This window comes from Serinus canaria, chromosome 26, assembly GCF_022539315.1.
Source record: "Serinus canaria isolate serCan28SL12 chromosome 26, serCan2020, whole genome shotgun sequence".
Lineage (NCBI taxonomy): Eukaryota > Metazoa > Chordata > Aves > Passeriformes > Fringillidae > Serinus > Serinus canaria.
In genome coordinates, this window is record NC_066339.1 from 246,390 (window position 1) to 260,636 (window position 14,247).

Here is a 14,247-nt window from a genome sequence, read left to right on the forward strand (position 1 = left end):
ATAATATGAAGATAATAGAAGATAATATAATATAATATAATATAATATAATATAAGATAATATAATATAATATAATATAATATAATATAATATCATATTAGAACATATATAACAACATACATAACATAACATAACATAACATAACATAACATAACATAACATAACATAACATAAATAATATATTTACTTCATGTAATCTATAGTACAGATTATATAAAATGTAAGAGGATAATAATGATAAATTTTTATTCTATTTGATTATAAATGTCATTATTTATTACTTTCATTTCAATTTATTATTTTACCATGATTAATTATAACTATACAATTTTATCATGATAATATTAGTTGATCTATGATTCATGTTATTCACATTATATATTACATAACATGTATTACATATAAAGCTCACTGACAGCACGCAATGCTTCCCACGTGTGCATGTATTCACCTCACTCTCTCTGACAGACACCTGCTATTGCATTACTATAGCATACATTTGCATATGCAAATTGCCCTGTGAACGCCCGGCCCGCTCAGTGGCGCCGCGCCGTGGCCAGCCCGTGGCTCCCGCCCCTGCCCGGCCCCGCCCCACCCGTTTCCGCCCGCACCGGAAGCTCCACCCCCGCGGTGCCGCTCGCGGCCGCCGGGCGGTGCCACTTCCCGGAAGTGGCGTCCCGGAAGCGGCGGTGGGAGGGGCGAGGCGGGCGGAAGTGACGCGCATGCGGAGCCGCGGCGGCCCCGCCCCGCCATGTCGCGGAGCCCTGGGCGGCGGCCGCAGTTGTGAGTACGGGCGGGCCCGGGGCTCCGCCTTGCAGGGACGCCCCGCCAGGTACGGTCCCGCCGCTCCCCGCCCCGCCGGGACCCGTGGGCGGAAACGGGAGGGCGGCGGCGGCGGCGGCGGCCCCGGCGGGAGGCGGGGAGGGCGTCGTCCTGTTCAATCCTTTCCCCTCCATTCCTTTATTATCCCTTCTTTTCCTGTCTCTTTCTTATCCCGTTCTATCTCGTCCTTTCCTTGTCTTTCCCTCTTCCCTTCCCTTCTCCTTTCATTTTCCCCTTCCCGTTCCAGGCGGAGCGGAGCGGCCCGGGAGCAGTTCCAGCTCCTCCCGCGTGCTGTGCCGTCTCCGGCTTGACGCCAGTTGAGTTTTGGTTGAGTTTTGGTTGTGTTTTGGTTGTGTTTTGGTTGTGTTTTGCTCTCGGGGGCTCTTGGTATTTGTTGTCACTGCTGCCACATCGCGGTGAGGGTGGTGTGTGCTATAAGTAGCCCGGAAAGGGAGAGTGGGAGTGGAAGGAAGAGGAATCGAACCTTTCTCATTAACGGAATTATTTCCGCTGGAAAAGCTCTTAAAGATCAATGAGTCCAACCATTCCCCCAGCACTGCCGCATTCACCACAAACCCGTGTCCCCAAGTGCCTCATCCGCTCATTTTTTTAAACACTTCCACGGATGCTGATTCCACTTCTGCCTTGAGAAGCCTTTTCTGATACTTGGCCACCCTTTCTTTGAAGAAATTTTCTCCAATATCCAACCTGAACCTCCCCTGGCACAACTTGAGGCTGTTCCCTCTCCTCCTGTCCCTGCTCCCAGGGAACACAGCCCAACATCACCTGGCTGTCCCCTCCTGTCAGGGAGTTGTGCAGAGCCAGAAGGGCCCCCCGAGCCTCCTTTTCTCCAGGCTGAGCCCCTTTCCCAGCTCACTCAGCGCCTCCTGGTGCTTCAGCCCCTTCTCTTCCCTGGACTCTCTGGGTCAGTTTCACTGATCCCTCATTACCATCAATGCACGAAGAGGTGGCTGTGCTGGGCTGTCCTGGCTGGAATTGTGCCCAGGGAGTCTCGGGCTGCCCAGCTCTCTGTGCCTCCATTCCTGCTGGGAAGCTTGGCCAGCCCAGTGGCTCAGCTGTGCTTTGGCTCTGAAGCCTCCCCTTTTCTCTCAGGGGTTCTCAGGGTGTTTTATGTGCTCAGGGATGAGTTGTGGGTGGTTTCTGAATCCTGTGGGATCCATGTTGGGTGTTTGTGATGGTCACAGATTCTATCAGAGCTTTTGTGGCAGAGGAGGATTTGGTCATGGATCAGGAGAGCTGTGGTTGATAGTAGAGTTCAGGGGCTGTTTCCTGGCAGTTTGCACATCCACAATTGTCTCTACTCCAGGGAATATTACACAGTGGATGAAAAGAGTTCCCAGAAAGAATTACTGTCAAACAGAAAGTGTTTTTTCTGCCATTATTGAAAACTTCTGGTTTAGGATAAAACCTCAGATCATGAGATAGCTTGGACTGAAATTATGGTCAGGATTCCTCCAAATTCAACGTCAATTTCTTGATTTCCTTTAGATGATGATAATGATAATTATGATGGTTATTCTATATTATCTAAATTATATGTTACTATGTATTTATTATTATCCTTATTATTACTATTTTGTTACAATTTTCAAGTAATCCATGAAATGAATGAAGCTGTAAAAAATAAATATGTATCAACTACAATCAAGTAATTTTACTTTGTCCCTGGGTGCACATTTCCAATTGACAATAAATAGTTAGTTTGCCACTTCCGGGATCCAACTGAACCCATTAAAATAAATTCTTTTGGTTCTCTGGAGTAGCCCTGGTTATTTATTCACATTTGTGGATGAAAGTTGTGCCTAAAGGAACAGCTTGGAGGAAAGGCAGATGGAAAAGTAGCTCATTGTCCCTTCTGACAACTTTGCAGAAAAATTGAGCTAGGCTTTGGTCTCTGCTGATGCATTTTTTAATGGCACTGTCAGAATTTCTGTGGAAATCATGTGCTGGTGTTTGTACTGGATTTGGTGAATGAATTTATCTGGCAGAAATAAATATTCCTGTTTCTTGAAAATATTCCGTGGGTGTTTTTATTAATGGAAGTGTAAAGGACAGAAGGTGAATGTTTGAATACTCAGTATTTTGTGTTTTGTGCTGCTTACTGAGGGTAATGAACAGAGAGAGAAGTTTGGACCATAAAACTGGTGTGTCTGGTCATGAAAACAGGAATTCTGGTGAACTGAAAGAAATATAGATTATTCTTTTTATTTTTCTGTTTTGAAATAAGTAAAGAAATAGATCTCCCAGTTTCTTTCTGTTCTCTCTGATTTCCTGCCTTCCTTAATGCCACATCCATAGGGAGGTGTCAGTGTTGCCACACACAGACTGTTCACCAAAAGAAATCTCTTTTTTGGGTTAAAAAAAAGTGATCTGGTTGACAGATCCCTCTGTGAATGCCACAGAATTTTATTTGATTGTTTTTATTGAACTTGATAATTTCTCTGGTGATGTTAAATAAGATTTCTTCCAATCCACCATTTTTTTGGTCTTCCATGAGCTTATTTCCCTCAAGGTTTGTTGATGGATCTGCCTTAGGCCTTTCTAAAGCATCATAACAACACAGTTATTTCAGAGTGTTTGTATATGAGACTTGAGGAGGTTTATTCTTATGGGCTTGGAAGTGAAGGAAGATGAAGAGGAGAAAAAAAACTCTACTTCAATAACTATGGGAGAAGTCCTCGTGGACAGCCTGACATGATACAGATTAATCTGACAGCCTAAAAAGAGAATATTGAGGGAGTTTTTTTCATTCTGCTTAAGACATTCTTAAAGATTCATTAATTCAAGGAAGCAGTAACCTTGAAGACTGAAGCAAAACAATTTCTAACTCTTCTCTTCATCACTCAAAAATGTATGGGGACAGTGCTTTGTTTTATTCTGGTAACATGAAACTTCCTCGTGGTTGTTTCTTTGTATCACCTGGGAAAAGCTTTATGATGCGAAATTATTGCAATGAAGCCTTTTCAACTTGAGAGAGCTAAAAAGCTTTGCCATGATTCTTTCCTCTGTCGTTGGAGTAAATATGCGTGAATTCCACTTCTCGGTATCTTGTTGGATGTTTCATTCTTTCTTGCCTATCCTTTAGCTTTTTGTCATTCTTCAGACATGTAAATACCTGATATTTGTTTCCAAGTTAAAGAATGCTATTTCCCTGACAATTATGATTTTGGGGCATCTTGCTCTTCTTCGTGGAGATAAAAAGCTACAGTTGCCTTCTGTAATCATTAAAAGTAGAATGATCTGAAATTCAGGCAAATGAAATTTTTTTTACTGGTGCTTTTTCCCTCAAACTACTTTTAAAGTTCCTGTTTGTAGCAAGTCAAAAGCAGTTTTTAAGTCTGTTGAGCTGGAGGTGAATGGCGATTCCAGGTGGAATGAGCGGTGAGCGCTGGAAGCTGGTAGAGGAACATATTGATGCAAATATATCATCAGCTCATCTCTCCCTGTTTTTCTTGCTTCCTCTCCCTCTGGTCTGCTCTCCCTCCTCTTGCCCAAAAGGTAGAAGTGTCCTCTTGCTTTAACAGGTGGAGGAACAAGCCTCTTTGGAGGTTTCTTCTTGGTGCCAGTTTGCAGCCCTAGTTAGTTGGGGGTGCAGGTAAGTGCCTGTTTCTCTGCTCAGCACTTCCACCTTTGTGTGACTTGCTGAAAAAATCCTTCTGAATTTGCCTTTACTTCTTATATGCAGAAGTACAGTTGTGGCTGTAGATCATGAAGATATGAAAGAAGTGTTGAGAGATTCAAAGCACAGAACAAAGTGTTGTCCAGGAGCTGCTGCTGTTCTTCATTTGCATTGTCAGTAGTGCTAGAAGGTTTAAAGTTCTCCAAAAGTCTTGTTTCTCTGCTTTAATTATGTTCAAACACACATATTATGTGTGTAGAATATTTCTACTACCTCTTTGTTTAAGCAAAACTGCTATCAGATTCTTGCCTGTCAGTGCTAGTCCATCTCATCTCTCATTTCTGATTCCAAAGCATCCAATGCCATTTTGCTCCTAAGCCGTTCAATGACAGCTTCCATTAGGAACTGTGTGATATATTGCCCATATTTTAATTTTCAGTACCTTAAAAACAAAAGTACTGCAGAATTTCCTGCCCACTACACTATTACCTTACGTACAAATCTCAAATTTTCACACACTGTGACCAGAAATGAGGCATTGTACCAAAATACTAGGTATGGGAGTTAATTCCAAGGTCACAGCAAGGAAAGCTCTGTGTCCCTGATGCCTTTGTGTGTTGGGCAGTTAGTAGTGGGGTGTTTGTGTCAGTCCCCAGGGGAACATTCCCACAGCAGTAACTGCCCAGCTTTGGGAGTGAAGAGCATTTCTTTGACTTCTCACTTGATGGGAAAAGGCAAAAAGGCAAAGGTTGGTTGACTCCTGAGCAGACACAGTGGTGGGAGGCAGGACTGAGCTCTCCCAGACACTGCTCCAAGCTGAGTTAGAAGCCCAAAAATAAAGAAAAAATGCTGGTTTCAAAACTACCTGACAGAAGACGGAACACAGCTCTGATGTCATTGGGATGGGACTGGGAACATTCCCATGTTCATCTTCCCAAGCATTTAGTGACGTAGGAGGTCGATGGGATGGAGCTAGTGTTCTTGGTGTCTCCAGGTGGAGTTAGCAGCTCTGCCTGTTAATCATCATGGATCTGCTGTCAGGAAACAACTTCCAGTGATTTGGTCTCTTCATTCCAGTGAGGGCAGCTCTGTTTACCCACACGTAAACTGTTTTCCCACACGTCTCTGCAGTGCTTTGGGCAGTAGATTGTTCTGCTCAGAGTCCAGGAGCTCTTTGCAGAAGAGCTTGCTTTGAGCAAACTCCACCAGAGTGGAAAAGGTTCTTTGTCTTGCAATGGACTCAGAAAATCTTAGCGTTTGGAACAGTCACAACTAACTTGTGTTTTGACAAGATCTGTTGGTCTCTTGGTGAGTTCTTAACTTCACCTGCAAGAAATCTTTGTTTTCTCTTTGAGATGTCCTTAGTGTTTCCATGTGTTCTTCCTTGGTTTTGAGGCCTTTTCCTTCCCAGACTTAGACTTCTGTTCTCAAAAATGTTTATAACCCAGTAATATTTGAGGGTTTTCCATATCTTTGAGGACGAACCACCTCTGTGGTCTGTATCTGCCTCAGGAATGGTGCAATGGAGAGACAGGAGCCACCTGTTTCACAAGATAAACACATTCTGCTTCCAAATTCCTTTGTTGTGTCTGAAGTAATTTCTGCTTCCACCTTGCCATGCAACTACTCTGCCTGTATTTTCCTGAAGTGTTCCCGAAATTCATAGTTCGTAGGACTCAGGAAAGATATAAGGACTAACAGGGAGGTGGGAAAAGGAAGAATATGGCTTCTCTGGGAAATCGGGAGGTAGTGGTTTCATTTTCAAAATTAAAGGCCCTGTGAGGGGAAGCAGAGGTAATGTGAGGTGTTTCCTGGGGTCTTTTAACTAATTTTTAATCTGAAAAAGATGCCATTTCTTGTTACTCTGGGGTGTTGAAGTTGGACACTGTTTTCAGACAGTCTGAGGTGGTCTGAAATGGAAACCCATGTAGGTCAATAGGAAGCTCTTGAAGATTAGTTCAGTCATTTTCCAGGAGTTAGTCTGCTTCAGCCCTGGGTGTAGAGTTCACTGATGCTCATGAATTAAAGTACCTATGCTTATTCACTTACACTGCCTTTCATTTTTCTCTCTTTTCCCTTTTCTTTGTTAAGCATTGCAGGCTGTATGTACCGAGTCATTCAGACAACGGGACCAGATGGAAAAAACCTTCTGAAATTGCTTCCCATTTCTAAAACTTCTGGAAGCTTTGTGCCAATAGTTCAGTCTTCAGCCATGCCAAATAATTCTAATGCAAATGTTTCTAGCCCAGTCCATCTTACTTTTAAGACACAGATTGGCAATACTGCTGCACCTTCATCTGTTAAGATACCGATTTTTCAGCCTCCTAATCCTGGAAAGATTATTCTTACAAGGAAATTAGACAAGCAGGAAAGTGCTAGGGCAGGTTCTGAGAAGGAAAGCTTGATTCCAAGTGCAGCTGCCAATGCCCAGAGCAGCTGTGTGCCCATGGATGGAGTGTCCTTGCAGAACGTGGCCATCACGAGCTCCTCTCACCAGAGCAGCACAACCTACATGGTGGTGAACACCAAACCCCTCCCAGTGACTGTCAAGTCTCCAGTGCTGCCCTCCGGACACCACCTCCAGATTCCAGCTGATGCAGAAGTGAAATCTGTCCCAGCGTCTCTTTTGCCACCTGCAATACAGCAAAAAATCCTGGCAGCTGCAGCCACTAATGTGTCTGGAGGGGCTGACAGTACAAAAGCGCCAACAGTGATTTACGTGTCACCCGTAAATACAGTGAAAACCTCACAAGTCCTGCCCAAGCACTTGCAGAGTTTTTGCCCCAAATATGCCACGGAAGTTTCAAAGACACTGATAGTGACAGCTGCCCAAAACGGATCTGGTTCTTCTCCTGAGCCAGTCACATCCGAGGGGCCACAGTGCCAGCAAACACCCATGAAATGGATTGTGCAAGAGACTGCCCCGCTCTCAGCAGCTTGTCGTATCCCTGTAAAGTCTTCAAGTAATGTGGCTTCCAAGATCCTAAAAACTTTGTCAGATACGAATAACGTAGAAGTTAACCATGCAAATATTTTGCCACTCTGTTCTAATGGTCCTGGTGGAAGCCAAACCAAAATCACACGTTTAAAAGATAATGCTCTGGTCATGTACAATGGGAAAGTCTATTTATTGACCAAAAGAGGCTCTGATGTTCTGTCAGCACAGGCTGACAAACAGACATCTCCCTCTTCTGATGCTTTACTTAAAAAGGAGACATCCAAGCAAATTGATTCTACTGAAGTCAATAAAATAACCAGTAAAGTGGTGAATCTGGTGTTGTCAAAAAGCAAAGGAGTGGTGATGTCTCAGAAAGACCCAAAAGCATGTACAGTTTCCAAAAATTCATCACCAATTAACTTAAGAAATGACTTAAAATCCACACCTGAAGCTCTGCTGACACCAAGTGCTAATCAGCAGGATCCCACAGTAGTCCAGAGACATAGTTTGCCCTTCACCGAGAGTGTTTCTTGCAGTGAAGTGATCCCAGTTCCAGCAGTAGGGATGCAGGAGAGTGTTTGGCAAAATGGCAAAGACATGAGTCATTCCCCAAGAGCAGCAGGGGCTGTGTTGCCTCAGGCTAAGCAGGAATGTGCTGTCAGTGAAGACTGGCCAAAGGTAATAAATCATAAACATGGTGCTCAGTGGTTCTGTGGTCCTGGTTTTAGGTGGATAAAATAACTCTTGATGAGTTCACACATTTTTGTAACCTGGTATCCTGGAAATGCTGCTCTAAGGTTGGTCCTAGTCAATAAATAGCCTTTTTCCCAATAATTTTGCATTGTGCAAGTGAGAAATGCATAGAAAAAAATGTGCAGAGGGAAGATGGTTTTTGGTTTCCTCCCAAGATAAATGGTCAGCAATAACTGAACTCCATTGAGGCTGTTCATGGTTTGAGCTCTTAGATGTTGATGCCACATGCTTACAGCCTAACCTTATGCTTTAGGGGTGGTGTAGGGTAGAGAAGGACAAGTTTGTGGCTTCACAAGAGGAAAATAAGTTGGAAGAGCAGAGTTTGTCCTCCAGAGACAGCTCTGGTGTGGCACTGTCAGCTCCAGGCTCCGCTGGCTCTTACAGCCATGGGCAGGAGCTGTGTTTCCTTCCTCCCCTTCCCTGGTGCGGAGGATCCACCTCCTTCGCTCCTGGGTCCACGCCAGGCAGAAGGAGCTCTTGAGATCCTTAACAACTGAATTGACATATTCTTTTAAGGTCATAATGTTGAAAATATGTTAAAGGTTGTAAGCATTCATTCCTCAAACTCCCCACACAGGATTGTGTTTTTAGTAGCTCCAGAGGCCAGAATGAATTTGTCTCCAAAGAAAAAAAAAAATCCGAAATTCTTTTGTGTTGTCCAGGAAGAACAGAAATGTCAGCTGAGTGTATTTTTGCAAATTGTAGACATTTAATTGTTGCAACAGACTTAATACCTAGCTTTTTGATTGTTTGTCAACTGAAAAATGGTTGAAATAACATTTATTTTCTTCAGTGCTGTGTGATGCTGAGTCTCAGCATTTGCTTTATCCTTGGAGGGAAATAGCTCAGCAAATTTGGTATTCTTGTCCCTAAATTTGCAAAGCCCTGGATTGCAGAGTAAAGACACTACTTGCTCTTCCCTCCTCTTTCTTTGGTACTTTGAAAAGGTAGAACAAGTGATTCTCTTGTTGCTTCTTTTATTTCTGTAGTTTCTGGTTGGCCTGGACATTTTCAGGATGTTCCACAATGTACTTAAGGTGTTAAATAATGAGTGTTAGACCTATAACAATTTGCATATAATTTATCAAAATCAGTTTATCTGTGTCAAATGTTTCCTGTTAAATGTAGCTCTTGGAGAATGGCAGACAAAATAAATGTTCACCTGTCTTTCTAGTATTTACTTTTTGTATATTAATATATGTTATCTATTTAGAGATATATGTAGTGAGAGAGTGACTGATGGCTCTCTCACTGTTTCTGTATTTCAGATGCAATGTGTAAAGATGGATTCACCGGGAAAGGTTATTCAAATCAAACACCAAGAGCACCCACACTGGAGACAATACTTGGAATTAAGGAAAAAATTTGGTCTCTTTAAGGAAGAGAGAGTTTACCTTACGAGAGTACCATTAAGGGCCTTCTGTGAGACTCCAGAAGAAAGGGTTTGTTCCAGTGACAGCTTGGAAAGGAATAATGAGTCTTGCAGTTCATCCTCATTGGATGTGGAAGTAATGAGTCATCATCAGGAATGTGTTAAAGAAAAGGTACCTGGGATTTTTCAGTGCTAAACACACTCAGAAAACAGTGTATGTTTAGTCAGTAGAGAGCTGGGGGTGTTTGGAGCCTCCCACCTCTGGATTCACCAGGAGAGTCAGGAGTTGTTGGGATCTTTATGAGAATTGTTCCTAGAACTTGTTTGAGATTTCTGTCTGACTCAAGCACCTTCTAGGAATTTTTATTCTCAGTTTTGGTTTCTGCTGGAGGAAAATTGAACAACAAATGCTTTTGTGAAGACTGTCTCTACTACTATGGTGATGGTCCTTGTTAGAATAGGGACCTGACCTCGGGATCCTGATTTATATTTAAGCCTCTGCAGATGGTTATGTTTGTCAAGCAGTGCAGTGGGTACAGGCAGAGGAATGGGTTACTTGAAATTAAAAGAAATTTACTTGTGGATCTGTCCAATCTTTAGAATTACAAATGTTATTACAAACTTTGTCATTGTTTGGGTACTTCTGGATGGGAGAACTTCCATGTTAATGGATAGAAAGGATTTTATCCATCTAAGTATTTCTGTTCGGCTGCATTTGCTTCTGTGTGATTCTACTCAACTCAATCAAAGACTTTCTCAGGTTTACTAATTTTGTGCTAATAATTGAGCAGATCCATGGCTGCTCTTAACATTAGCATTAACCCATCCTTTAGAAGTGTGCAAGACCAGGGTGGATGGAGCTTGAAGCGGCCTGTTCTCATGGAAGGTGTCCTTGCCCATGGCAAGGGGCAGAATGGAATGGGATTTAAGGTCTGTTCCAACTCATGTGATTCCATGATTCAAATAATAAAACATTTGTGAGGAATTTAGTCTGATAACGGACATTACTCTTCAGATTGAGGTTTTGGAAATGTAGACATGAAGAATTCTTCTACACTGAATTTTGCCATCAAATTAGAAAGTTTTTGTCTTGCAGTGCTGTTAATTTAAACAGCCGCAGGTGATGATGGATTTGGCCAGGAAAGGCAGACATGCAACATTGACTAAGGAAGGAATTCAGTGTCTGGAATTGTTAAGTGGGAATCTTTGCTAGAAAAACATCAAACGCAAAAATATGTTTGTTCCTTTGCTGAAAGAAACTTCTTCCAGGGAGTAATTTTAGAAAGCTTGCAACAAATAACTTGTAATTTGTGCTTAGAGAACTTGGTGTTATAATGTAACTGATACCAACTTTAACAGAAGTGCATTTTGTCTGTTTCTAACTGCAGATAATTGTGGATCTGGAAGAGGATTTGATTAGGAAAAGGAAAATAAAATCCTCACCTTTGTCGGACAGTGGCAAGAGGAGGAGAACTTCAATCAAATCAGCCGCAAGTCCCAGTTTAGAAAACACCAGCTCAAGTTCCAGTGCATGTAACAGGAGTGTTTCACCTGCACCAGCCTCAGCACAGCCAAGTGTTCCCACTGGCTTCGTCGAAGTGTCCCAAGAGAGGGACTTGGAGCAGGACACATTCCCCCGGTACAGTGACACTACCCACCCAGGGATTTCAGTTTTAGTGACTTCTGAAGAGAATACTTCCATTCTGGAAGGTTCTTTCCGAGATGATGCTTTCCCTATGGCTCCCCCAGACCTGGATGAGACGATACGGGATGAAAAAATCAAGCGACTGAAGCAGGTCCTGCGGCAGCAGAATGCAGCGCTGGAGGAAATGCGCCGGGAAATGCAGCAGAGCTGAGACCCCTGCCCTGGGGATCCCAACCTTGTGCATCACCTCTTCAGTGACTTCAAGAGGAAATTCTCTGCTTAAATGAATATTTCTGGTAGATGGAAGAACTAGATGAATTTTAAGTATGTGTGTATTTAGAGAACTGCAGGTTTTTGTTTAATGCCAGAAATAAGAGAGTTGACCATCAAATTCTACTTCTAGGACATGATCCAAGAGCACAGACAAAGGGCATTTTTACCAGCATATTCCCCATATTTTGAATTGAGGGGGTTCTTTATTAGCCTCAGCAAATAAACTTTCCCCTTTCGAATTCCATGGCCTGGCTCTTAGAACCCCAATGCAAATTGAAAACTCTAGTTGTAGATTTTTTTTTTTTGTTTTTCTTATGTGCATGAGAACTTTGATAACTCCTGAGAACTGTTAATTTTCAGAAGAGGTCAACAGTCAGTGGTTAAAAAATGCTTTTTAAATTATCTGGGAATTAGACTTTAAACAGTAACAGTGCAGATATTTATACAAAACCTCTTGCAGATTGAAGACAGAGGCAGGAGGAGCCCCGTGACATTTGTTTGAATTTATGGTTCTCTCTGTCATTATTGTGAGCCTTTATAAGGCCATGGCCTGCTGTGCAATGTGGAAATTTGGTTGTGGGGTTGTTTGGGAAGAGTGGGATGTATTTTTTTTTAAGCAGAATTCTGTTAATAATAATTTCTTGAAGCTAAAAGACTTCTTTATCCCTGGGTGGTATCTTTAACAATCCTCAATGAGTGTCTTTTAATTTGTTGTTGTTTGAACATGTCTCTTGCCTACTTCAGTTGTGGTACCTTAGTTTGCCTTATAGGAGGGGATGTGTCCTCAGACTGTCTTTACATCCTAATTTTCGGAGAACTTTATGTGTCTTTCCCTGCCGTGCTCTGTTGTATGTGTAGGGGCACCTTTCCTTGTCCTGTATTGTCCACGTCTTTGATCATTGCAGGTTCCTTCTGCAGTTTCTCAGTTTCCCTATCACCAAATAATAACTTTTTTTGCCAGTAGAGTTTGTAATTGCTTTGTTACTGTCTGTTTATGTTAAACCACCAATCCTGTCAGAGCTCTGCTGCAAATTTGTGTTCATGGAAGGCTATTTTTTTACTGTCCTTACTTTTGTTTTTATTCTTATTTTGTTTAATTTTAATCAAATTCTCATCTGCAGGGTTTTCATTTATTATCCCTTGATGCCCAGTTTATCTTTAGGGTTTTGGTGGAGGATGGATGTTTCTTGGAGACCTTAGTCGCGTATTCCTTATTTATTTAAGTTTTCACAGTGGGAAAAATTCCAATGGATTGGAGAGGCAGGAGAGGTTTTTACAAGGGAAGAAAACTGAAGTTCCTGCTCTGAAGAATCACAGAATCAGAGAAGGGTTTGGTGTGTAAGGATTCTTAAAGCTCATCTCATTCTACCCCCTGCCATGGGCAGGAACACGTTCCACTATCCCAGGTTGCTCCAAGCCCAGTCCAGCCTGGCCTGTGACACTTCCAAGAATGGGGAGAGCTCAAGCTAGACCAAGGTGACGGGCCACAGGGCACAGTGTTGGGTGAGGAGGGAAGGTGAATAATGGAAATAAACTCTGCAGTGATTGAGATTACTTGATAGGAGGGAAGTGTGGTGGAACAAGCAAGTCAGGATGGTATCTAGTAGTGTGGTATCTATGGGCTCACTGTGTATGGAATGGGTGTTTTGGACAGAATTGACTTTGGCCAACCCCAGACACCCACCTGTCCACTCACTCCCTTTCTGTGAGATGTGGGAAAATGGAAGAATGGAATTGTGGGTGGAGATAAAGGAGTTTAACAGTTCAAGCAAAAGCCGCTTGCACAAAAAGTAAAATCAGGAATTCAGTCACCACGTCCTGTCAGCAGGCAAAAGATAAGCCATTTCCGGGGTCTCCGTGTGCACAATATTCACTTGGAAGAAAAATGTTGTGACCAGAAATGTCTTTCCATCCTCCTGCTTTCATAAAGCTTTTATTTGCTAAGCATGGCCTCCTGTGGTATGGAATATCCCTTTGATCAGTCTGGGAAGACTGTCCAGGCTGAGTCTCTTCCCAGTTTCTTGTCCATCCCCAAATTTCTGTCCATCCCAAGCCTGCTAGGGGGTGCACAACAAGAGAAGGAAAAAATCTGGATGTCATGGGAGCTCTCCTCAAAACACGGGTGTATGATCAGCAGTCTCCTCAAAATCCCAGACATGGCATGACGTGGAGCTACTGTGAAGGACATCGACTCCATCCCATCTGAAAGGATGAAATGGGACTTGGGAAGGAGATGGAGACAGCCTTGTATTGTGTGTCTGGTGCTACAGTCACCTGGTAGATACTCTTCCAACAGGCTTTGCCCACTGTTCTCTAACAAATATCTTTCCTTTATTTTCCAATGATCTAAAAAAAAAAAAAAAAAAAAAATTAATGAAGCCAAGTTCTCTTATCCTCTCATTTCACTTGAGGATTCCAGCATTGACATTCTACAATGCACCATCTTTCTCCCAGAACCTCTTTTACCCTAACAAAGTAGTCCACTTGCTTGAGTTTTTTGTAGAGACAATAAAGTACTCAAAGTTTGGAGAAGAATCCTCACTAAAATTTTGAAGAAATGTGACCAGGATTTGATGGATGAAGGTGAATGGGCTATGTCCAGTATAGTGATGGAGAACACCTGCTGCAGTTCAGAAACCAAGTATGGAAGAGAGAGTTCTTCCTTGGAACAGCACCAGTGCAAGGTTGCAGGGATCACTGAGAGCCAAGAGAAGCCTCTTGATGTGCCAGTGGGGGAAAGTTGTGCCAAGAGGAGCAAAGGCGCTTCTGACAGTCCAGGACCTTGAGGCTGTTGGAGCTGCTCC

At 42.7% G+C, this 14,247-nt stretch overlaps 1 protein-coding gene across 3 annotated transcripts; it reads left to right on the plus strand.

Annotated features, from left to right (window-relative positions):
• The first annotated feature begins 715 nt into the window (after window positions 1-715).
• LRIF1 (ligand dependent nuclear receptor interacting factor 1) lies at window positions 716-12,406 on the plus strand. Of its 3 annotated transcripts, XM_050985246.1 has the most exons (5): window positions 719-832; window positions 4,368-4,438; window positions 6,554-8,078; window positions 9,422-9,697; window positions 10,914-12,406. In XM_050985246.1, exons 3-5 carry the CDS (start codon window positions 6,567-6,569, stop codon window positions 11,379-11,381), a joined length of 2,256 nt encoding a protein of 751 aa, XP_050841203.1. In that variant the 5' UTR covers window positions 719-832; window positions 4,368-4,438; window positions 6,554-6,566; the 3' UTR covers window positions 11,382-12,406. The 3 variants fall into 3 exon arrangements, with proteins under 3 accessions (XP_050841201.1, XP_050841203.1, XP_050841202.1); XM_050985244.1 differs by lacking the exon at window positions 4,368-4,438 and having other exon boundaries at window positions 716-783; XM_050985245.1 differs by lacking the exon at window positions 4,368-4,438 and having other exon boundaries at window positions 732-832.
• Window positions 12,407-14,247: the final 1,841 nt, after the last annotated feature.